Source organism: Calonectris borealis, chromosome 7 (genome assembly GCF_964195595.1).
Source record: "Calonectris borealis chromosome 7, bCalBor7.hap1.2, whole genome shotgun sequence".
Taxonomy (NCBI): Eukaryota; Metazoa; Chordata; class Aves; order Procellariiformes; family Procellariidae; genus Calonectris; species Calonectris borealis.
Window position 1 is genome coordinate 18,420,530 of NC_134318.1, and position 26,370 is coordinate 18,446,899.

The window sequence follows — 26,370 nt, forward strand, 5'->3', positions numbered from 1 at the left end:
TTAATCACCTACTAAAAAAACGAAACTGAGCAATGTCCTCTAAATTGTGTGTTTCAGAAGTAAGACAACTCACTGGGAAGCAGAAGAAGAATTAAAAAAAAAAAATCTTAGAAGTTAAAAATACAGTCCTCTAGATTTATAAGAAGTTTATGAAAATCTCTTCTTTACTCAACAGTGCTGCACTGGCAGGGAAATGGGCACGGGGACCTAGTATGTCTTCTTCACGAAATGTGTTAATGAAAACACCATCGTTACAAATTTATTTTTAAACTTGTCATGAGCAGGGTAGAGGAAAGGTTATTTCAGTTTAAAATTTCAGGATATGCAGGTTGGGATTACATTGGAAATGTGTATTTTTAAGATGTTGAGATAAATTGGCACTTTGAACTGGAAAACAAAGTAATAATTCTAAAGAGATTTATGCAGGATGAAATCTGCACTTCCCAATGTTTTCAGGAAGGAAACAGTTGCAGCAAGACCTGGCTGAAATTTTGTGGAGTCCTGCTCCAAAGAAGTTGGCATATAACTATCCCTTTCCTATGCACTGAAATATTCTCTCTTCCTGAGGAACACAATCTATGCAGTAAATACAAGATTTCTAATCCCAAGGAGCAGAGCAATCACCAAGGACTCCTGTGCTTACTTTTTCCCTTAGATACTTCTAGGCATTGTATATTTTCCCACTGAATTTAATGGAGCTGTGGGAGTGTAAACAGCAACCTGTTCATAGGCACAATGGTGAGTGGCCTTTCAAATTTTTATTTTAATTTTTTTTTCAATAGGAGCTTATTTTTTGTCCACATAGAGAACTTCACTGGTTTTAGCAGTGACTCATCAGATTGTGAGTGTATTCAGTCACAAAGGGGAAACGTCTTTTACTTTGTGAAAACAGGACAGATTCCTCCTACAGTTTGACAGAACTACATAACTACAGTCTGCCCTCGCTAGTGCTGCAACTTCTCCCTCTGTGTGCCTTACAGTTGGTGTCAAAATCCTCTCTGAGGCAATAGGACAAAGAACAATGCACTTTGGGTTACTGTGTATTGAGACAAGGATAGTCTATGACAACGCACTGAATTTAGAACGATGGGTGTGGAATTACAATTAGCTGTGTGATGCTACTCTTAAAGAATCCCCCAAAGATGTGCCTTTTGGCTTTACATGTCATGCATTGGGGAACTGTCAAAGGACCATTCATAAGGAAATTGGTGTCCTTTAATCGACACTGTATTTTTTTAAGGAAAGAAAAAAGAAACATAGAAATAAAAAAGATGTTACAGTTATTTGATGTTAAAGAGATACATTTTCATGTCTAATTAAAAAAAAAACCAAAACGCTGTAATAACAATTTACTCTTATCACATATGCATGTGGTATGTTTTTATGGAATGTATTCCCAGTGTACTTTCCAAACAGCAATAGCAACCTCACCATCTTATACCTAGTAGATCTGAGAAAATTAGAGATTATCAGCACATTTTCAGATAATTTGCTCATTTGAGTCTTAGCAAGAGCTATAAGTAAGGAACTCCGTTAAAAGGGAATTGACTGCAAGTGAGCAACCCAAGGCTGTGTAAGAGATCAGTACTAGAACTAAATTCTCAATCAAGAGATTCCCAGTCTTCTGTTCGTAGCCATGGGATCATCAGGTAGTCTATTAAAAAGTTAACATGTGGCTTTGAGCAATCCTTTTGTACTTTGCTTCTGCCAGACGCAGCAGCTGAAGCCCTAAAATTGGAGTTCATAGCTGCTGTGACACAGTAGGACACACAAGATCTGAACAGCTCTTTTCTGACACAGAGAGGTAACATTTTGCTGTTGCTCCTCCTCAGTGATCAGGTAGCAGGACAACTTGTCATAATGAAATAACAGAGTTTAAAATTTAACTCGGAGAATATTTACACTCGCCATACTCAGTGAGAGACTTGGAGTTTCCTTATTCTCCAAAGTGCACTCTCAAAAGACAAAGTCAATTCCCTTCACTTTGATGTTTGTCTGGAGAACAGACCCCCATGAACGCATACCGTGTTCGGTTTTAAGTTCTACAATTTAGACACATCTCCCTTTCTTCACTCTTTCCCAAAATAAACTTAACTTTACCCACATGGTATTCTGTATGGGTGCAACATGTGGAGAAGTCAATTGGACAATTAAATGGACAGGGGAAAAAAAGTCCACTGATGCTTTTTTAAATTTTTCATTTAAAAGTTTTCCAATAACAATATAATGACTTGAATAAACAATTACAGAGTGAATCATAAATTGAGAAGGCAATGGAGAATAGAGAATAAAAATCAAGAAAAACTTATGAGGGAATACTAAAATCTAATCAGAAAAGATGTTCAAGGTTCAATGACCTTGACTTAGTCTAAATATAAATTAGGATTTGATTAGGAATTAAATAAAGTAGCTTTTTTCTACTGTGCACATTTGTCAGGGGAAAGAGAAGATGGTTGTTACGTACAAATAGTGTCACGTTGTGTATATACTGCTGTATAGGAACAAAAAACCAGGTCCATGAAATCTGAAGCCTTTCTTCTCTAAATTGCCCAAGCCAATTGTGAAATGCTGTATATATAGGAAAGGCTTTCTTCTTGCCTCATTTTATCAGCTTGACCCTGAAGCATGAGATATGAACATCTCCTGATCTAAAGTCCACCGAAATCAATGTAAGTGTTTTCTCTGACTTCAATGCACTTTAGATCAACCACGATTTGAACAGCCTTAAACCACTTCTTTGCTTGCTGAAGTTGTAGTAATAGCGAAGTGATAGCAACTGGTATCTCTGGAAAGCATTTGTAATAATTATGCTCTTGAATTAAGCTGGAGGAGCAAAGAAAAAAAAAAAATATCAAAGTTCTACGTTAACCTTAGGGCGTTGCTCTACCCCTAAAAATAAATTAAAGTAGTGTAAAACCATATCCTGGACTTTTTTTACCAAAAGATTCAAGTTGAAAGTTTACTGGGTTTCCAAACACCTTTGCAGTCTATCTTTTGTTCTATAGACACGTGTAACCCTAAAAGCTCAGGAACTTAAAGTTTATCATGGTTTCACAGAACATCAGAGCAGCCGTCTAGAATACAGCCTAGCAACATTCCACATTTTCTATTAACCGTCTTTTTACAGCATTCAGGGAAAAGCAAAGATGAGGACTATATCTGTAGCTGAATTTCAGTCCTTTATGTGTGAGGAGAATTAAGACTGCAAGACTGTGTATTATTAATATAAAATTTAAACATTGAATGCCAATAGCAAAAAAAACCCCACAAACAGTACAGCAATGCATTTGTCATTCAATTTATGTGCCTTTAGACAAAAGGTGCAAGCCTGGGACAAAATGAGACAAAAAAAAAAAAAAGAAAAAAAGATATTTCTTGGGCTGCACTGTTTCAAAGAGAATGTCTCATGTAAGCACCATTCAGTATTTGTAAAATGTTCTGAGATGGCGCATTCTTGACATTCTCATATCTTGATGTTTTCTTATCTGCTTCACATGGCACACACTGCAACTAAAAGCCAGTGAGCCTCACCTGTTTTTCTAATGGTACTAGTGTTTAGAGATATGCAGCATATCTGTTTCTTTTTGTATAAAAAAAAGCAATGAAATGCATTTCCTGAGTTTGTAATGCACATAGAAACAGCAATCCCGTTTCGTTTGAATTACCATTTCAGACACCAAGCAAACACTGCTCTGCAGTTTCTAAAATTAACATTCTTGTATCTCATCAAGCACCATTGCATTGTAGTTTCTAGTCAAAGATTTCATTACATGTTACCACCAAAAAATCAAATAATAATTATAAATTTGTAAAATAAATAGTTCATTAGCATAAAGTGATTTTTAAAGGGGATGAATAATATTTTTTTCCCAACAAATAACAAATGTTCTGATTAAACCATATTTTGATACTATGCTAAATTCCAACCCCAACTGATTGGGCACATTTTCTTTTCTGAAACTACCTTTGATAAGAAATGCATTACAAACTCATCAGTTTAGCTTCCTGTTAACAAAGAGACAGCAGCCGTCTGGATTATTCTAGATCCGCAGTGAAACTGCCACACTATGTATGCTCAAACTAAAGCTGTGCAAGTTTGACAAGGGGCAGATGAATCCAGGAGTTATTGTGCAGGGGTTTAAGTCTATGCGGCAGCTGACGGTTGAAATAATCATCTATACATTGCTCTGAGCTAGCTGGGGAAAGGTTGAAGCTGTATATTTTCAACATATCTAGCCTAATGGTTAATCTGTTGTCTTGTACAGGGGGTGCTGGGTGGAATCACAGCAATAGCTGACAGTTTGGAGGAATTGCTGTGGGTATTTTCAGTTGCCTGATTCACAAAGTGGTAGGTAGCAAAGTCTAAACAGGCTTGTCATTGAAAGAGGGAAGTCGTGCTCACTGTCACTCCCATCAGAACAACTCTGGTAGCCAAAAGCTCAATCAACATATTGATTATTTGCATTTAGTAATAGAGAGCTGCAGCTTGTCTTCACCCACCACGTGAAAGCTGAGCTTTATGGAAGACGTGCCGGATGGCAGAACAGTGATTGCTCCTTTGGAGGTCAGCTGGGAAGATGCTTAGGAGAAAGAGAACAGTTAAGTTGGGGGGAGAAATAAAATATTTTTTCAAACCAAGATAGTTTAACTGTTAAAAACACTCTCTATACTTCTAGTGCTGGATCTGGCATATCTGTACAGTGACATGGTATTACTCACTACAGAGATTAAGGGGGTGCAGTATGAATTAGACTGAAACAAAAATGAAGTATCTGCAAGTGACAGCTCTGGCTGATGGCTGACTATGAAGGAAAACACTGTGCTAGTGTCTGGTGAAAAACAGTGCTGAAAGCCTAGCAGCTGATAGAGATGGGGGAGGAAACGAGCAGTGGGTATCGGTGGTGGTTGTTTAGAATGTCTGGTTTTGGTCAGGATATTTTTTCTCCTTTAAAACACATTTTCATCTTCCCTTCCAGGCAAATCATGCTGAAGCCAGTTTCAGCCATTTTGTTGAAAGCACTGTACTGGTATTCTGCCCTGTTACATGTAAATTAAAGCTCAGCCCAATTTTAAGTTATGGCAAGTGTATGCTCACAAAGAATAAATAGAGAATGCCATAGGCATTAGATTAACTACATTGGTTGTTTTAAAAATGTTCAGGGAGTTGCAGATTGCATTTCAAATTATCTTCATTATAATAAATAAAATGTATAGAAATAGAAACGGGCATGATTCCCTAATGCAGTCTGTAGGCAAGTGTATATTCATTGAGCTTGAAAGGGAGTTCTTGAGGGTGGGGAGAAGGAATAGGAATGTATGCAGTTTCAAAATACCTTTACATAAATCGCATTAATATCTCACAGTTTATAGACATTATTTTTTATCTGTCTAATGTTGACAGGTTTCTTAGGCAACTTCTGTACAGCATTTACCAAAAGCAGGTAGTGTTCACCCAGGGTGCAATTAGGAAATACTACAGAAAACATGGAATTTTTTACTCTTACTCTGCTCTTATCCACTTCCTTATTGTTTGCCATTCTCAAAAAGCTATTCAAAATTTACTCTCAAAATGACCAGTAAGTATCTCTATTCATAGTTAACAATAGCAATGCCTTATGGATACACGACAAGTGTTCTGAATAGTTCTAATGAACTTTGGCAGAATAAACAATGCAGGCAGCACACTCGTCCTGTGGCCATTTGCATTGAAAATAAAGACGTGTCATATTAGATAAAGAGAAACTAATCTAGCTATGACTAGAAAATAGTTATCTTGTAGTAGACTTGCTGGTGCTAAACTCATCACATTCTTGGAAGAGAACCCTTGTGGAGGTTGTGGTTTAACATTGCGCAGTGATACAACAAATTACCCCAGTCCAGACAGTTTGGTTGCCAAACCTAGTGAGGCAGTGGCAGTATGTAAGGATGTATTTAGTTCCATATAATTAACAGCAATCTTTGTTTCCCAAATATGTTTTCTATGGAAATCAGCCCACATAGTGGTGGAAGCACCCAATCAGATTTTTAAGAAATTATTAATAAAAAGAATCTGCTTTTGCTGAACAGAAGGATCTTATAAAAAAACATAAGTGTTTTAGGTTCTGCGCATTATAGTATGTACCTGCAGAAGTGACAGGTGTTGGCCTGTATTTCTCACCTAGCTGTACAATGCTGCTGAATCTGGAAGCACAGTCATATCTTGTGTTCAAAATTACACCTCTGTGCTTGCACGTGTAGTCCCATGTGTATCCTGACATGCTTGTGTGTGAGGCGCAGTGTGCATCTACAACTTGACAGGCTATTTAGACTAAAAATAACCAGTTTTACTCCTCTAGGGTAAAAAATATATAATTGTTTTAGAGGAATGGAGAAAGAGATAATGATCTCTACCAAAGATAGGTTATTCAGATATTATATCATAATCTTTGCTTTTCAAGATTGAATAAAAAGACATGAGCCATAAACTGTTGGAGTCAGAAAGAAACTTGTTCTATGAACAAGGTATTTCATAGTCATCCGCTGTGGGGCTTCTTCCATTTTCATCTGAAGCAGCTGAGCTCTTGTCAGAGGCAGGAGGTTAGAGGTCATGGGATGAAACTGGTAGTTAGAATTTTTAAATCTGGAATAATTTGACAAAAAAATGGCAACTCTTTTATCCCCATTGTTTAATGTTTTGCTTTTCAGTGGTAGTACCATATCCACACTGTTGGAAATAAGGGGAAGTGGGATATGTTTTAAGCAGCTCGGTGTGCCTTCATGCTGAACAAGATCATGTGATGCTATTAAATATGATGCCAAGCTCAAGCTATTAAGCCGTATCGAAAGCCAAGGTATTTTAGTTCTGGCTCATGCTGTGCCACTGCAAGCACAAAATCTTGGGAAAGCTTGCTTATGTCTGCACAGAATATGCAATAAGACATACACTGTTATGGAAGTTTAGTGCTTAATAGTCAGGTCTGGTATCTGAAACCACCACTTATTGAACTCCAGAAGAGACTGTAAAAAGATTATGATGTTTCTTAAACAACTTGATTGGAGGGTGGATAAGCATTGTTAATAGATTTTGGTCTTCTTCCATTGTATGTGAAGATACTTTGATGCAGGCATGTAGATTTATAAAGATTATTTCCAATATTACTCTCTGTAGTTTAAAAATAGAACCGAATTGATGCATTTCAGAGTGTTCAAATACATGCTTGACCAGTGACTTGTGTAGGGAGATAGGTCTCTGCAGATATATTTTATCATCTGAAAATTGTTTCACTGGAGGAATATCAAAAACAGAAGTACAAGATTTGACAAAAACCCAGTAACTCCGAGGTAAAATTGATAATTTTCAAGTAGTGTATCCAATATGATACACAGCATTTTTTGTGGCGGTTTTGCTAATCAAAGATATATGCTACTCCCCAATGATTTAAAATCTGTGTGAACTCTCATGAGAGTGCATTATTATCATTATACTTTAAATGTTACTACTATTAGCAAAGACCAGAATAACATTGCGAGTTAGGCTCTAGTTCTGTTCTCACTGATTTTGCTGTCCACCTTAGTCAGAGTAGTAGCAAGCCATCAATTCAGAGATTGTTGATTGGGAATGGACACTTTGTCACCAAATAGTTGAACCTTGTTAAAAAGTACATTCAAGTGACTCTTGTAATTCACATATAATCATCTTTTTTGTGAGAGACAGATTTTGTGCTTGAACACAAATGGCAAGCATGTGGATGCTATTTACATATCTTTCCCATTACCAGATAGTGTTTCTAGCTGATGGTAAACTAGACAAAGATGCCAAAAAACATGCCAACCTGCTCAAACAATTTTGAGCTACTGTCTACTTGAACTTCTCCTTGGAAACTTTAAGGCAATTGAAACATATGGAAATAAAGCTGCAAGATTATCAGTCCATAAACTACTCCCTACCTAACCTCCTCACTTCATAATACATAACAGAATATAAGATCTTAGTGGCTCAGTAAGACACCTTCTTCTCTATAATATACTCATTCAGAATGAAACAAGCATCAGGAGAAGATCATTACTGCATATTTTTAGCTGAAAAATATTTTTGTTATTGTCTTTTACAGAGAATGGCATTTGTTAGAGGTATTAATATGGGATTTTTTGTTTAATTAGCTTTGATATGTTAGAAATGCAAGACTAAGAATCACAGTTTCAAGCTAAATCCGTATTTAGGAAATTAAATTTATTAGCTTTCTTTTCAGAGGTGCTATGTATGACCTCCTGAAATTTACAGTATTCAGCAGTTCTGAATACCCAACAACTTTTATGTAGGTTCCTAAACATCAGTTTAATTCAATTGCACAATTTTGAAGTGTTGACCTTACTTTTTTCTATTATTCCTTATTTATTTTAATAGCAGCAGCGTGCTCTACCTCCCCCGTCATTTTCAGTAGAATCAAAGGAATAAACATCCTCCACAGCTAGTAAATCTCAAAGCTCTTATCAACATGTGGGAAATAAGCATTGCCTCAGACACTCTTACCCTAGGATGGGATTATTGCTTAAAGATGATGATATTGTGGAATAATCCTTTTATAAGTATTCTTTTATAAAAAGCCATTTTTAGGAAAAAAGTTAAGAAATCTGTAGGTATAAACCTTTATTTCAGCTGTAGAAACTGATACTTTAAGCTTTAAAGTCTGTAATTCCACATAATATCAAAATTTATTCATGCCTGTGGTTTGAAATAATTTTTAATGCAAAGACATTAATTTAAATTTTTTCTTATTATTTAGAAGTAAAGAATGCAGCTAGATCAAGTTACCCAAAATGTTCATATCAATTCAAGAATGCAACTACTAATGCATTGGTTGGTGCCACGTCCACTGCAGGAATCCCGGAACCTGTTCCACTTGTTAATAACCGTAAAGGGAGCCTCTTCCTACCCAACAACCCCTCGCTGCTGCACCTTAACTTATTGAGTTCTGTTGAACAAGGAAAATCTACGTACTGTAGATTGCAAAGGGCACTCAGCTTGCCTGTAAAATACCGCTGCCACTCCCAAAAGCCTGGGTTGAACCAAGATCTCCGTAGGTAGCTCCGTAGTTGGATGCATAAGGCAATACAGACTGGTTTGTGCATGGTTTTGCAGTCTGTTTTCAATGTGACTATGACATTACTAATGCTCTGTTAAGTGCTTACAGATGTGGGTTTCTCCAGATGCAGTGATTAATAAGTTAATCAAGATAGCTAGTCAACTAATGTTTCTGGGTGGTTTGTGCTTTACCTTTCGTATGGTTTATTTGCCCTGAAGCATTTACATGCCAGGCAGAATGAGTTCACCAGGTATTCCAGTTCATGTGATGTTCAGTAACGTAGATGTTATCTCAAATTCCAGCTCTTTTTGGGGCCTAAAAACCAGTGTCTGTAAACTGTTCTGCTAGTGACCTGGGAGAGGCAGTGAAGGAGACAGATTTGTTTAAAAAATAGTAACAAAATAACAAAGAAAAAAGTTATGAACTTGTCCACTGTTTCTGAAAGACATTCCCTTTATTTTGCTTAAAAAATGAAATGAGGATAAAAGTCAAGTAATATGTTGTTACAGATGTTCAGCTCCACATTAAGGCTGTTAAAATTACCAGCACATCTTAAATCAATTCATGGAACATTGTCTGGAGGTTATGTCATTGAAATAATGAATCCTCTTTATTCAAGAATAAGCAAACATGTTAAAACATCAGTGTAACTTTAAATTAAACTCCAGCATAAACCAGAGCATCTGAAGCCTCATTAGACATGCCTGACATTTTTCTAGCACTGAGTCTTCCTGAACTGCAAAACTGTTAGATTCTCTGCCTATTAGACAAGTGAGCACTGGGTTGTTACAACAGTACATTAAGTGTTATACTTAGGGATGTGCAAACAAGCTCTTGAATTTTATTAGAACTCAGAGGCTGGATTGAGTTCTGATTCTATAAAATTCTGTGTCCAATTCTTGTACTTATTTGCAATTTTTACGAAAGCTGGTAAAGAAAGTCTGCATAATATAATATGACTGTATTTTAATACAAATCCTGTAGCATAAAGACATCAAAAATACTAAAAATGGGGACACATTCTCATTAACAAAAGCACTAGGTCAAACATACAACATCAGAGTTGAGTTGTCATATATCACAGTCCATTATTCAAATATGGTTGTCTTTCATAAGAACAAGCAAATTTAAGACTCCCTTTTAAATTAATGCAGACACAGGAACCATGAAACTAAAATGGTATTTTATGGCTTTACTAAAAATTTTGCTAGATCTATTTCTTTAAATATGCAGGAAATTGATAAGAGTATCTGAAGGATAATAATTAAATAAGTTTTATATCCTACTTACTACTAAGAAGCCACTTGTGAGTTATCATTGCAACACTTTTGGGAACCAAGCCATAGGTAATGGTGTCCATTATATACCATTCACATATTTCAGCTTCATGGATTCCCTTCCCCCATTCTTACGGAGCTGCGTTTCTAAACTGCAGATGCCCTGTAAACTCTGCGCACAGATTTCATTGAAAAACAAAATCTTGTTTGGATGTGATATGATTAAGATAGATCACCTTTCATTGCTGCAATGAGAATAAATGGTTTTCCTTGCTTTAGCAACAAATTGAGATCCCTCAGAAGGCTTTGCTAACAGGTATTAACTAGCAAGTCACATTAACCTTGGGCTTTCCAGGCACTTGGTGACAGTAACGTAGTTTGAATATGACAAGCCCATATCAAAAGAGGAAGCTTATTTATTGTAGATGCAGTACCAAAAATAACTGCAGACTGCTGGAAATCTAGTTCTAGAAATGGTTATTTTGGATGATTACTAGTAAGACTTTGGTTTTTAATTGGAAAGCAGGGTAGCATCACCTGGCAGCACTGGAGAACAGAAATGTTGGACCATATAGTACAAAAGATCCTTATTGTACTAACTTTCAGTATTTGAAAGGATCAGATGGGAGTCTTATTAGCTAGATGAAAACTTGGAAAAGTACTCTTTTTTGATATTGTTTTCTGTTGTTCAGAGAATTATTTCTGGCTATAATATGATCTACAGTTAACTTGTGTTAACATAGGATTTTTACACGTGGTTCTGATGACTATATATCTTCCTTAAACTGTTAAAATAGTATAACAATACACTTTAGTTCTAGTGCAATACTGAATCTCTTGACAAACATTCTGTAACCCCATGGTAGCAGATTAAATTAAGTGAAATTTAGAATTTTTACTACCAAGAGAGCAGCTGGTTTCTGGAAGGAACATTTTGCATGGTTCTTGTTCCTTTGATCTTTTAAGTGGTGGATTCATCAGATTTGCACTGAATATTTATATCTTATAAAGAACAAGAGAGCACAGTGTATATCTTGAAAGAAAGCTATTGTTTGTGTGGAATAGCATGCAAATACAAGACTAGGCCATTTCCAAGAGAGTGATTTGCAGAGGGTGTTCTGAAATGCACAAATACTTGCACTTTGTAATAATCAGAAATAGAAATATTACTAACAAAATAATTCTGTGCATATTCACTTCATGTTACAAACAGCTAAATACTGAAGTGATCCAAACAAACTGTCACAGAAAGAAAATTTCAATTTGTATATTTTTGAGAATTTTCTATGGGCTTATTTATCTCTTAGCCAAACCAAGAATGGTACTTGACTAAACATCAATAAGCTTTTCCATTATAGGACTCTGACTTGGAAAAAAAGAAAAGTCAAATGATAAGGAAATGGCTCTGTCTTTGGGGATGCTGCCCGAGAAGAAAAGAAAGTTAAGTTAGTGAAATAAATCATTATTAGACAGTCATTGCTCTGATCTAAGTATTACTTTTTACATCACTCTTTGGGGCATTTGTTTTGGGGTTAGCTTTTTTTTTCTTTTTTGGTATTTCTTTTGTTTTGATTCCCTTGATGTGTTAGGTGAGACCAGGTCATTTAAAAAGACAGCACATCTGTCTTTTCAGGGCCCAGTCCTTCGGTCTTGACCAAGGCAAAATGAAGTTCCATAGCAGACTTGGGCAAACAGACAGACATGACAGGCTAGAATGCAGTCTCTAATAAAACAGTGTCAGAAGAAGGTTATAGCAGAAGGATATTGCTTAATTTCTTCCCAGATAAGTCGAGGGCACGTGACATATATCCAGGTTTTGTTGTTGTTCCTACTTAGCTCGTTGCAAATAGAATTTTTTTTCCAGCCTCTGCTTGTGCACTGCTAATGTGTATTAAGCTCTTCTAATATAGCTACTACTACTACTACTACTAATCTCTTTCCTTTTAGCTTTAAAGTAACAGCTTCCTAGGCATCAGTTATATTATCTTCTAGTTAATTTTTCAGTTAATAATAGGATCGGAAAAAAAGTGCATTTTTCCTTCTTTATATTAGAATAATTCAGAATTAGTGTGAATTTGAGAAAGAAAGCATAAGATAATTCCCTTTGATAGCACATGTAAACCTTATGCGCAGATTATCAAGTGCAGTAACCATCTTGAAACAGTAATGGTGATGGTTAATTCTTATAGATGAGTTATTTGGAAGCTGCACTTGTTTAAGCGATACATATTGTGACGTAGGTTATCCAAGAGTAGTTTTTGATTGGCAAAACTGTAAGTGATTTTACATCTGGAAATTGATCTGTCATTGAAAATGCACCTCATCCTCATTAAAAGATTGCATAAGACATGCATCCTCTGTTATACAGGTATTGTCTCCCCACTTCCATTCAACCTCATTCTGTTCACTCCTGTTAAAACTCCCTTTTGTGAGAAGGGTAGAGCGATGAGGTCTGACTTGTGCTGGAGATCTGTGCACAATGGCAGGCTACATTCACATTCCCGACTAACTGAATCATTGAACACCAAGGCATTGAATATTTTACATCTCTTCATGAAGACTCTGTTGTTTGGCATGTGAGGAGCAAGAACCAACTGGTGTCTAGTTCATTAGCAAAAGCAGGCTGGCAGCTGTTATGTTGGTATTACAAATAGTACTTTATCTTTCTGGGAATATAGCAGAGCGCTAATTCTACTTTTCTGTAGCACAGATTAACTGAAAATAACTCTAAGAATAACCCGAATGTGGTTCCCCCTCTTTGTTTTTGAAGTATAAAACCAATTTGAACGCCTGTGTTCAAACCCCTGGTATTCTTCCCTGCTTCTCCTTCAAACCAATCTCTTCGACTAACATGTATTTGATTTTTATTACTGTTGGGCCTGTGTTAGCAATGAAGTATCAGTGCGTGAATGGACATAGAGTGTGTGTTCTTTGCTACTTCACTTGTATTTCATCTTGCACTTAGAGCAGTACTTAATCTCATGAGTTCCTTATATTTCCAGTTGAAGATGAGCAGCCGTCGACACTATCACCCAAAAAAAAGCAGCGAAACGGAGGCATGCGAAATTCACCCAACTCCTCACCCAAACTGATGAGGTAAGACTGTAAGAAACTCATATCTTCATCTCCTTTCTTCCTTCCTTCTTCTTCTCCTCCCCCCACATCAAAAATAAGGGGAGGGGGTGGAAAAAAAAGATTGTTAGATGGTTTCTGAAAGGCTGAAGTATTTATTCTGTCAGCTTGTCAGCAGTTAATGATAGAGCTGAAAAAAATTCTGTCATGAAAAACAGTTTGAAAAGCTGTTTGAAAAATACATAGGCTTTAAAGTCTTAGCTGTCACCCTGTCCTGTCCGTGTGTAGTTCTTAAACAGCAGTGGCACTAATGATAGCACTAACCAATCAGGGGAACTCATGTGGTTAGTTTGCCTCAGGCAATTCTCTTTTTGTTGGATTCCCTCTGAGTACTGTTTTCTGTACTTAAGGCCATATGTGAGATGTATCATCACAATCAAAAATGAACCTGAATATTACCTTCCTTTTATCCTGTCGATTGAAATCAAATTTCTGTTAATTGATTTAGACTGATAAAAAAGTCTAATAATCTATGTACTTGCCAAAGCAAAGTTCAAAACTAATGCCGTTTTACTCAGGCTAAAAGCACATTAATTATGAAATACAGGGATTTTTAAGAGGGTAGTATATACTTTAAAACTGGGTGATGAAAACATCATCTTGTTAGTGATATTTTTCCCTTGTTGCTATGTGTGCATTATTTTACACCGATATGCCTTTGTATAACTACGTAGTTTCCTTCTATAGGACAAACTGCCTCTAAGACATTTGTTAAAACTAGAGCTGCAACAAGAAATTGAAATCTATTAAAATAATATGGCATTTGCATTCTGTCTCACTGTGCTTCACCTTTTACCTTCTCAAGTCAGGGAGAACAGAATCAGATAGCAGACGTGGAGTTTTCTACAAGGAGGCTGCTCCTGCTCTGGTTTTGCATATCTAAAGTAGCCAGGCTAGAACCTCAGTCCATAATTGTATCCAGAACTACATACCATAGCAGAGATTTTCCACTGCGCATATATATATACACATACAGAAAAATGTAAACTTATTTACATGTATAAACAGACACATTTGTGCAGTTTGGGGTTTGGGTGTACGTATAACTGTAACTGCTCTGCAATCACAGAGGTTAAGTGAAAAAAATTAATATGAATATATAGTTCCTTCCATATATAAAATCACTCATGACTTTTATTGTTGACAATGATTTTGTTCCTTTAACAATTCTGGGTACAGCTAGGTAATATTTGTATTTTAGTCAGTATTTTATTTGTATTTGTATTTTAGTCAGTAGACTAGAATTTTCTTTGGCCAGTTACAGAAGCATCCATATTTGTTTATTGTTACTGCAATATAGGGCATATTCAAGGACGTAACTTCTACAAGTTGTCTTCATCTCTGTTTAGGCTACAGAACCAAAAGTGAGATTGATTCACAGAGGAAAATGCACCCAGCTGTGGCTTTTTTTCCTATTGACCATCTATTTCTGTTAAATGTATCATTAAAAGTTCTCTGCCTTCCTGTTAGCTCAGCCTTTCCCATATGACACTGATTTACATGCTTGTTTACAGTTTATGGGGAAGAATAAAATGAACATACTGGCAAGCTTCTCATTTTTATGGTGCCAGTTGTCATGCTAGCATCATTTTCAATTTACTTACCTTTGGACAGTCGTCTTATCTGGTGCTAATAGTTTTAACCACTTAAAGTTTTAAACATGTGGGAGATTCTGCCCCCCCCAGCCCCCTTACCAAATCCTAATTTGGGGGAAGTAGAAATAAAAAGAAAGAGCGGGATAGAGAGAGAAAGAGCTGAAACATTTGGAGCCGAGCACACTGTCCCTGTTTGCTATGTAAAGTATGCCTCATTTCTTTGATCTTGAGTAATAATAATTCTGGGGAGTTATACTGTTTTCATATGCTTCAAAGCTGTGTCAAAGTTTTGCTGCTTAAGGGTACTTCTTTATTCTATTGGCTCTTGGGTACTGAGATGACAGGTCCTCTGTACTAGGTGCAGGCTTTTTCAAGTCATAGCCTTCAGCAAAACATCAAATTACCAAATACAGGGTAACATACTTCTACACAAATGCCTTTCCTGTAGATATATTATACCATATATATTAAATACTTTAGTGTTACACGGTACATTTTATGTGCAATAGAAAGTGATGGTTTGAGGTAGCCTTAGGGGTACTTTTTTCCACAAGCAGAAAAAGCTAGTGTATACCGTATCAAGTATGGTTTTTACAGGACTTTCTGCCCGAAGGCCTTTGTAAATAAGTAATGATCAACAGATTGACTGTGGGTTTTTGAAAAGCATGCCTGTGTCAGTTTGCATGATGGGGGAAGATTTTCAAAGTGGAGCCTGCTTTCATTGCCTGCTGAAGAGGGACTGAGGGAGAGTAGTCATCCTGAGCCTGAGCTGTCTGCTCAGTAGCACATCAGAATTGCTAAATACAGGTCGAGCAGCGAGTGGAGAACTTGCCAGGCTTCCAAATCCAGACATTGTTTTCATCCTCTTCTCCCTTGCTGCTAAATTTATTCACCAGCCCTGTGTTAGCACCCTCAGCCTCTCCCCAGACCCAACCGTCTCTTTGTCTTACCCTTTATCTACACTGACTTAACTTTGGTTCAAGGTGCTAAATAAGAGAAAGTGGATTGAATCAGAAGAGAAGTCTGTTAAGTTTTGTGTGCAATGGCCAAACGCTTTTCTCCTTTCCGGTAAACAAAGGTGGGCTGTATTCTCTGCTATTTTGTATCCTCGTAAATTACCTAAAGTGACAGGTACTTGCTTTCCTGCCCAGAAATCTTTAGTGTATGTCAGCTAAAAGTACACAAGAGGTAAATCAGCTAAAGCACTGTCATGTCTGTCGCTGATATTTATCTTTGCAGTATTTTTCTTAAATTTACTTTAAAATCTCCTTTTCAAAGCCAGCCTCACCCCTGTCCCTCCCACAGAAACAGCTGGCTACTTTGCGGACTTTTCCTCAGCTGTGGTCCTGGAGGGGCCCTGGAGGACAAGAAGTGTGGAGCATGTAAAGGAGGAATATGTGAACAGTTCATTTATAAATTGTAATGAGAGTTGTGACTTTAGAATCACTTTCTGAGCAGCCCTACAGTTAAGATAATGTTGAAAATGCTGCGTAGATTTTAGATTTCCACAGTGGCTGGGGCAAGTCAGGGAAGAGGGTATTATGCCATGAAAAACTTTATGACTTCTGTTATCACTGGAGTAGAAGAGAGGACAGAAGCTATATCATAGGGATTCCCTGGGACATCATGACAAGAGATCTGACAGGTGCTTATTTAGACCTGGTCAGAAAGTGGGAATTTTTGAGATTTACTCACACATAAGTAGAAAGCTGTATTACCGTAGAAAGCTGTATTACTATATGATCCAGACAAATAGATTGAAGACCTCTTTTCAATGTCATCTTTTTGATGTTATTGTGTCTAAATGCCAATAAATCACTAAGTGAAATAAATAGATTGTAGGCATACAAATGTTCTTTGTATACATCACAAATGGTCTAGATTCACATTTAGAAAGTCACTGTTCCAACTGAATCCTGCATCGCATCAAATGGCATGAGCAGAATCACATTGATGCAATACAGGAAGAATCTAATCAATCAGAAACAAATTCTTCAAATTCCAACTATAGCTACAAATGCAAATTAACTAGAAAAATACTCTGCATTGTCATGGTTATTTCTATCTGGTTTATATTAACAGAAGTCTGTCCCATTAAACCCACGAGAACAGGGGTATTGTTTAAAAATAACTTAAACTCCAACAGGAAAGAATGGATACTTCTCCTGTGGAAATGTGAACACAAGGAAAACCTATTAAATAAAAAGTAAAATTAAAATAGGAAGTGGAAGGAAAAGGAAGAAAAGGTGTGAGCAGCAGAGTAATCACATATCAGGTCTCCTTCTTCATGAGACAGAGAAGAAAAGTAGAACCATTTGATGCCTCTGGTGTCATGCAGTGATATCAAGTCACCTGTTCATCATCTCACAGTCATAGGTTTTGATGCCTGTTATTAATGAACAGCCATGTTAAAATGAGGAGGCTATGTCACCCGAATATCAAATAGCAAAGCTAGTTTTTAAAAAAATGTGTCATTTTGGATTCTAGAATGACCAGTAAAAATGTGAAAAGCCCTGGATATGAATCAAAAAAGCCACTTAAAAGGATTGTTGCTGGGGCTCAAGTCCGCACTTAGTGCTTTGGTAGCTGCTACTGCATGAGTGGAATACACTGACTTGAAGGAAATGTCAGCCCAGCTGAGTCAAACTACCTCTTAATGCAAGAACAAATAGCATATGACAGGGCCCAAGGGGCCTGAAGAGCAAACAAATAGTTTGTCCCTGTCCACTCTGAATGTAGTGGTGTAGTTGACATAGGCCTCTAGACAAGTAGCATACTCAGCAAAGGGTCGTCATCATTAGTGTCCCTGATCACATAAGAATCAGAGGCATCAGAGGACGCTGGGTTTTCAGTGTGTTGCCAAGGAGAATTTCATAAGCCTGAGGATTTTTCTTGATCAAGGGTCTAAAATAGTTCCCAACCAAACCATAAAACTTGCTCAGAGATTGTCAACACCCAGCTAAGTGACACGGAAAAAAGTGAGCTTTTTGGCATATGTTTCTGGAAACCTAATGAGATTATTTACCTGAAGTTGAGGGGGGAACCTCCTGTCTTTTTTCTTGAAGTTGAGTATAGTATTCTAAGTATATGAATAATGGCTGTGCACATTTATCTCCTCATCTGCCCACCCAGCTACATACACTCAAATGTACACACACATTTCTGCTAAGTGCCACTCAGGATGAATTTGTGTTGCCCCTGCCATTGTAGTGCTGCCCTTTCATGAGCTGAAACTGTGAGCTTTCATAGGAACCAAAAAAAGCGATGGGAGGTCTAGAGGGGAACATTTCTCAAGGAAAAACTGGTAAAATAAGCTCAATGTGATCATTTTCCATGATTCCCCTAAACCAGTCATGAAGGTAAGGTTTGAAGAGGTGAAAGGTCACTGGTTAACCATAATAATGGTTTATATTTATGTCCCTCAGCTTTGGAGATTTCCATCATGTACTCTAAAATTTACATCCTTTGTTAAGGATTTACAAGGCTAACTTTATGCAGTGCTACTATGCAATGATAACTAAGCTGCAACAGCAGATTTCACTTTCTGCTTCTGTTTTACAAGTTCACTACAACCAACATGAGCAACAGGAGTAGCTCAGTAATCACTGTGTTATCTTAGACGTGTTTTTAACAAGGTTATAGAATGAAAAAGTTTGAATGATAGCGGGTAGTTGTGCTATAAACCATGGGAATAAGAACAGTATCAGATTTCTTTTTTTTCAGTACTGTGAAATCTTGCACAAGTGTTTTTGAGATGAGAGACCAGTGTCACGAAAGAAAAGGAGAATTTTCCGGCAGAAAAAATCAACAGGCTTTTTTGTAAAGTTCAGGGTAACAGAAGAGCCACTCAGATCAAGGCTATGGAAAGAAAAAACTCTTTAGCTTTAAACTGGGTTTAAAGAAAATAACTTATTCTTATAAACTTTGACTTGCGAAAGTGGTAGCTTTTATCATAAGGTATAAAGGCTACACACTTCATTTAAGTGGCAAAAAACACTCCTATATTTTATGATGTCACTTCACTGTGGGTTTATTTTTTTACAAATGAAAAATTATTTCTTCAGGTACATTCTTCTACCCCTCAAAGACTGCTAGTTCTGCAGCTTGAGTAGATATAAATGGGAAATATTAAAACCAGAAGATACATTGGCTGTGTGCCTTGTCTCCCCCTCATTAAATTGCTTATATAAAAGTCTAAAAGTTAACTATTTTGTTACTTTTCTATGTGAGAGGATTCATGCTTTAGAAGCATATTCTTAGCATGTCCTTGGTATCAAGATACTTTAATGAGCAAGATTCTTACAGTAAACAGCTCTATATCAGTGTCCTTAGTAGTCTTGAGAATTAATGTGAACTCTTCAATAAGGCTTCTGAGGATAAAAAAAAACTTCAACGACCTCTGGGCAGAGAGAGAGGGAAGGAAGAAGAAAGCACTGTAATTCAGCCCATAAGTTTGCACAGGGCACTAGGTACCAACCACTGTATTAGATATATTCTTCTTTGTAGATTTAGGGAAAAAGTCAGAGTGTGAGATTGTAGCCAATATTAGGGTAGCTTCTGAATATGACAATGAAAGCATTTAACAGTAAACTGCAGGTTTTCTTTCTCTGTCGCACTGGGTTTTCTTCTCTAAAGCCCTGTGCATCTGGGCACTGAATCCTTACAAATTTCATTGCTGATTAACCTGTGAAAGGAAGGATCAGTAAGAGTGTGTCATAAGTGTAACACACATAGGCAACAAATTCTCATTACAACTTAATGCCATCCACACAGACTGCAGAGGGTCACAGGGAATGGCTAATGGTAGCCGACAAATGTTGGGTGTATTAGTCACAAAACATTTGCGGAATTCCATCTGAATGTCGTGACAACCTTCACAGCTAGTCCCAGCGAGCTGCCGGAGTCAGTGGAGTTTGCCTGTGACAAGCCGTCACTCTATCTTGGTTGAGCTTTATAGCACCAGTCAAAGCAGTCAGAGAAGATTGAAGTGACAGAGGCCCACTGAGTAAATAGTGAAACATGCAGCACATCATGAAATATTCAGCCAGGGTGTAAAAGCTCTAAATGCTTTTTCAATTATTAGCACCTGCACTGGCTGCATACATCTAACACTAACAGCATGTTAATTGCCACAATTTGTTAGGGTAGTTGTAGGAGAAATTTCAAAGGCATGAGACATTCTCTAGTGTGTCTTCAGTTCCTATCTTACCTTCAGCAAACCCACTTCTTCCTCCTAAAATTAAGTATGTGTGTGCATACACTCGAGAACACACATCCACATCCAAAGTCAGGAAAACTCAAAAATCCTGGCCCACACACAAGGATAGTTCCAGGACCCCGAATCTCAAGCAGTAGACTGTACTCGGCACTGGTGAGGCCGCACCTCGAATACTGTGTTCAGTTTTGGGCCCCTCACTACAAGAAGGACATGGAGGTGCTGGAGCGTGTCCAGAGAAGGACAACGAAGCTGGTGAAGGGCCTGGAGCACAAGTCTTATGAGGAGCGGCTGAGGGAACTGGGGTTGTTTAGCCTGGAGAAGAGGAGGCTGAGGGGAGACCTCATCATGCTCTACAACAACCTGAAAGGAGGTTGTAGCGAGGTGGGTGTTGGTCTCTTCTCCCAAGTAACAGGCGATAGGACGAGAGGAAATGGCCTCAAGTTGCGCCAAGGGAGGTTTAGATTGGACATTAGGAAAAATTTCTTTACTGAAAGAGTGATCAGGCCTTGGAACAGGCTGCCCAGGGAAGTGGTGGAGTCACCATCCCTGGCAGTATTTAAAAGACGTGTAGATGAGGCCCTTAGGGACATGGTTTAGTGGACATGGTGTGTTGGGTTGACGGTCGGACACAATGATCTTAGAGGTCTTTTCCAACCTGTATGATTCTATGATTCTATGATTTTTGTGGGCAAAATCCAAATATAGTATATCTACCTGAGAAAGGCATAATTGCAGACTTTAACAAACACAGGTTAAAGAGGAGTTGTGTTGTTCCCAGGCGTGTTTTGGTGTTGATTTTATATAAGGAGAATGTTATTGTAGGGCAGAATAAAAAGTAGCCAAGACATTGTTTTACTGTGATGTGCAAAGACTAACAGATTACAGTTTATTTTCAAACAATACCAGGGTCCCTGTTGGTCATATAGTATTCTCGTTCCCAGTGCTCAACATAAGGAGCAGTTCCACTGCAGATCAATGAGGGTATATTGCTTTAATGCTCAAAATTGCATATGAATGATAGCAAGAGGGTTAAGACAAAGGTGACAGAATCCAAGGATATGCTGAACAACAGTCATTTAATGAGGCAGCCATTTGGCCCCAAATGGTCTTTTCAGTTCTGTCCGTCCCCAGTCATTACTCAGAAGTTCCAGACTCAAAAACTCCCAAGTAAATAAGTTTGCAGTAGTTATAAATGTGTGCTAGGAAAGCAGTGCTCTTTAAAATGTAATGTTGACTTCCTCACAATAGGTTTGCTGGAAGTGGGTTTATGGTTTTGCTTTAGGCTGTTGTCTTCCAGGCAGGCTTTTTGGGGTTGCAGCTGTAGTATGGCATTTAGCGTTGTTTTCAAGTTTAATTGATCATAAGTGGCATTATATGCTTTTCAAAGCCTTGAAAAGATGGTATTTTGCTCTTCATTTTAAGTCATGCGTATGTAATGTCTGCCATAAGAACCAGAGAAGCTATGTTTAAACGGGGGTTATGGATGAGGGAAAATTAACTTTTGCTCCTTTTCTCCCATGCATGCTGTACATGCTGTCTTTTCCTAGCTGGAATGACCAAATGCTTTGGTCACTGCAAGCCATAATAGCCAGCATCTCAATTAAAACAAACACTATGGATTTTAATTGGTAGAACGTGGTTTTCTTTCTATAATTTGAATTTTTCAAGCAGATGACTTTACAGCCCTGGAGAACATAATAGCTGTAGCACTAATACAAGCATTTCCACAGTAACCTGCCAATGTGAGTCAAGCATGGCTTGACAGGGCCATCTTCAAGGGTGAGGGGGCAGAGGCTCTAGAAACATTCAGTCCATGATTTGGCTGTAAGGGCAACAACTCTAATGCTTTGTGTAACATGAATTTTAATGGGAAGAGGGTGTCCAAACCCCTTAGGCAAATTTGACAGCCTTGGCCTCTGTGTGTCTGTATTAATTAATTTTTAGTATTTGCAAAACAGGTTTCGATCATCAGATTAATGAGAGTGTGTATGTCCAAAGTAGTGATACTATTTTATTACTGTATTACTTCATAAAATGACCATGGTTTCTAAAAAAAAAAGAAAAAAAGGCCAAAGATCAATTCAGTTTTTAAGTACATAAGCCAGCGTATCTTCGAACATCTGAGGACAAAGTTGGACCTTAGTAGTAAACAATTTTCAACCTCCATAGACATCTTCAGGGATCGCTTTTCTGAGAATGAAAAATCATTGATTAAAGACGGATTAAAATAGTAGCTTAGCCCAGAAGATTGAAATTTAATAAACACACTTATATATAAAAAAAAAAAAAAACCACAAAGCGTGGCTAGTCTTACCATGGTTTCCTTTTCAGGCAATAATCCATTCTCCTAGGGTAAAAGTAGCACAACAGTGTCTATTAGCATACTTTCTTGTTGTGTGACCCATCCTGTTTGCTTCTTTTAAGGCTCCCACTTGCTGTACTTAAAGCAGTGAAGCAGAGGATCCAAACAGTTTATCATGTTGCAAATAAGTGCAAGTGTTGATTTAAAAAAAAATTAAAATTTTTTAAAAGGGAGTTATATCTGATGATTTACATTCTTCGCCCCTTCCATTGCACACTTCTGTTTAAACCTAAAATAACTAGAAAATATAGTATTGAGGTAAAATTCTAATAAAGCTTTGAATATTCCCTTTTAGGATGCAAGACCCTTGCCCAAAAGAGAACTGCGCTAGGCTTTAAGCACACACACACACAAAATTGCCTCAGACTTCAAGGTAGTTGATGTCAGATATCTGTTATCACTTGCTTTGTTATAAGATGCCTTTCAATTTGTATCATTTCTGTGACTGGGATTAGGGTATTGCTAAATACTCATTTGTGTGAAAGCTTCAGATGATCTATTTCGTTTTAAATCTCAGAGCAGAAGAGAAACACTGATTAGAAAATTAGAATGTGACATTTTTTACAAATTGATTTATTATAGTTTCCCTGATGAAGGGAAAGGGAAAAGGAAAATTCCTTCCTATATGCATCCAATTTCTGAAACAAAAAGGAGGAGATTTGATCAGTGAATTTTGCTTTTGTTTCAGTGCTGTGCTACAAAAGGCTGGTGGAGAAACATCCTGTGAAAGTTTAGGGGGGAAAAAAAACCAAAACAGAAAGAAAAACTTTTCACAGTGGAAGCTCCTGAAGCTTCCTAACCTTTTGGCAAAATTTCTTATTTTGAAACACATAACTAACACATTCCATCAGGAAAAATAGCTAGGACAGAGTACCACTAAATGTTGTCTGAACATTAGTGCAACCTTCAAATGGAATTGTATCCATGCTTGCAGACCTTACTGTACCACATGCAACTATGAGCAGCAAGGAGTGCCCTATGAACAGCATCACAGTTAGCTCTCAGCCAAAACTACCATGGCTGCAGCTTGCTGATGAATGGAGTAAGAGAATGCAGAGTCTAGATATTTTTCTAGAAATTAAAAAAAATACCAAAAAAACCACAACAAAACCCTTTGGTACAGCTTTTGCACCAAGAAGTCACCGCTTCCCACAAAAGAGGGAGCACACTTACTCAAGGCCTTTCATTACTAAACCTGGAGTAGGGTCAGAGACTCCAGGTAGTCCCCTAGAGACTCCTCTGTGCCAGCGTGTTGATAGTGAAATGCACTGAGCTGTCTCTCTCTTGAGTGAATGTAAAAAACTTTGAAAACATAGTGCTTCTTTTTCCAGATGAGTTTGATTTATGCCTTTGCCATGTAGTGCATTGCTTTTTCTTAAAGCATCAAAAGATTCTGGTTTAAATGGAACATTGTATTAATAGTTTCTCAAATTCTTTTAAGCCACTTTATATGGAGTTGATCCTGTTTGAGTGAAATGAATGAGAATTTTCCACTGATTTCAATGGATATATAATCAGTGGCTATAAAGTTACACACGTTAATCACCCTGGTGGAATTAGAGATTATGCCTTTCTTAGGCACGTAAGCATAACTTTTTTAGGAATGGTAACTTATCATACTATATTCGGGGTAAATTAACCTATATCATACACAGTGTTCAAAGTCTGCTTTAGTAGACAATGCAGAAGAGAGGTTCTTACCACAGTCTGCTGGCTCATATGCTTTAAAAGCAGAAAACTTTCCAGTTTTGAGAGTTCAGCCAATACAGGCATTTCTTTAACAGACTTCAAAAGGCAAACTGCTTTAAAATTTGGCTACTTGTCTCAGAGTACTTAGCATATTCCTATATTGCAAATATTTTCTTCTTTGAAATGTTACAATTCTGTATCAGGATATTTCAAGCATTCATGACAGAAACCTTAAGTAAAGACTGTAGTTTTGCCAAAGCTCTTTTCCTTCCTTGAATTTAAGATTTTAGGGTCAGCTTACCCTGTGCCTTGTAAACACCATCTTATGTCTAATGTTCTTCTATAATGCAGTTACTTAGGGGTCCTCACTAGCATCTGAGAGTGTTGGAGTCACTTAGTACGTAGCTTAATGTTTGATTTTAGCATATAAATTAAAGAACTGTATGTGTTTGTGCTTAGATAACTATATTGCTGGAGAGCAAGTTTATAAAAATGTCTTTTGTTTTCTTCTCCTTTGAGAAGCCTTGTGCTTTAAAATCTTGCTGCAAAAACACTTAAAAGGTTATCACAGGTAGAGTTGTCCAAGAAAATGGACATTGTTGTTTGGTATTAAAATCATGTACTCCGGATGTGGGCATTTGTTAGTCTGCTCTAAAATGACATACTGTTGAATCTTTAAAGGGCTTCAGTTTGGGAAAGCAAAATATGATTGGGCAAATTGCTAAAATATTTAAAGTGCAGCCTGTTAAAGCTTTTACTGTGAAGAGCATCACGTCAGAAGTTGTATGTGGTAAAAGCAAGTAATTGGCTTTCCATACTTGTGCCAGTCAGTCAGTATGGGGTTCTGTTCCTCTCCCTTCTACTTCATTGCAGATGCTAATAGCAACTCCGATATTTATTTTGGAGGGGTGGGACTGGAAAGAAAAAAAATTTTTATGGATGTGATGGTGTCAGAAAGCCCTGTTTAAAATTAAATGGTTATTGGTGTAGAAAGAGTATAGAAAATCTTTGAAACTGCACCCAAAATTTAAAAATTAACTTCTTTTTCTTTTCAGCTTTTGTTTAAAAGTGTTCACATTGAAAGCATGTTAAAAGCGTAAATACATTTCATTTTTTTTACTTTTTATACCTCTTTGTACACAGCTCTCGGGATATCTTTCCATCTATAATTCATAATATTTTCCACTTGTGTTGTCCTCAACTTGTTTTTCCCCAGGCATGACCCCTTGTTAATTCCTGGCAATGAGCAGATTGACAATATGGATGCCAATGTGAAAAAATACGACTCTACAGGGATGTTTCATTGGTGTCCAGCCAAGGACATTGAAAAGGTCATTTTGGTAGGTATTGATGATAAGTTGTGTTTGAAAAGAGGTTATCTGAACCATAGAACTGATGTCTAATAGATTAATAAATTAATCTCTACTATCATTAAATCCAGCATATTGAAATCAGAAACACAGCATGGTGAAATCAAAGCTAGCATTTTGGTTAAAGAATTGTGATTATATAAATCTGTATGCCAAATGCAACAATAAAAATTGGTCCAAAATAGAGAATTTCTTTTTCATAAGCTTAAATTTGCATATTGCATATTGAGTTTAAATCTTTAGAGAATTAAGATTGGAAATATTTAAATGTTTACATACCCCATTTATCTCTTTACACAAGGCAGTAATGATTCTAATACAGGCAAGTGTTGCTTTGCATTATCTCTTATTTATTTATGTGAATTTTGCTCTCTTAGAACTTCTCTCTCAATTTCCAACATTTCAAGATGCCCAAATAGGCCAGAGTAAGTAGTACTACTACTCTGCCTTTCAAGCATGTTGCAGTGAGCCTAGTCTATGTTTGTTTTGTTTGTTTAACTGGGGAAACCATCAAACTGACTCAAGTCATTAAAAATAATTAGAAGGCCTATCACAGTCTATTTTGCTCAGTGAAAGTTTGTGCCACTTGTGTTCATGTACTCATACCTAAGAGTAACAAGTAACTAACTCCAGATCTTATACGCAAAACTGATGATATTTGAAAC

The 26,370-nt window shown here is 37.1% G+C and overlaps 1 protein-coding gene across 10 annotated transcripts in view; it reads left to right on the top strand.

Moving 5' to 3' along the window:
* The window catches only part of KCNMA1 (potassium calcium-activated channel subfamily M alpha 1), a 526,570-nt gene that overhangs the window by 441,002 nt on the left and 59,198 nt on the right, over window positions 1-26,370 (top strand). For all 10 annotated transcript variants that reach the window (XM_075154402.1, XM_075154386.1, XM_075154389.1 and 7 more), the window contains 2 exons: window positions 13,342-13,435; window positions 25,552-25,675. In XM_075154402.1, the coding sequence (XP_075010503.1) occupies window positions 13,342-13,435; window positions 25,552-25,675 (218 nt within the window). The remainder of the gene's footprint in view (window positions 1-13,341; window positions 13,436-25,551; window positions 25,676-26,370) is intronic.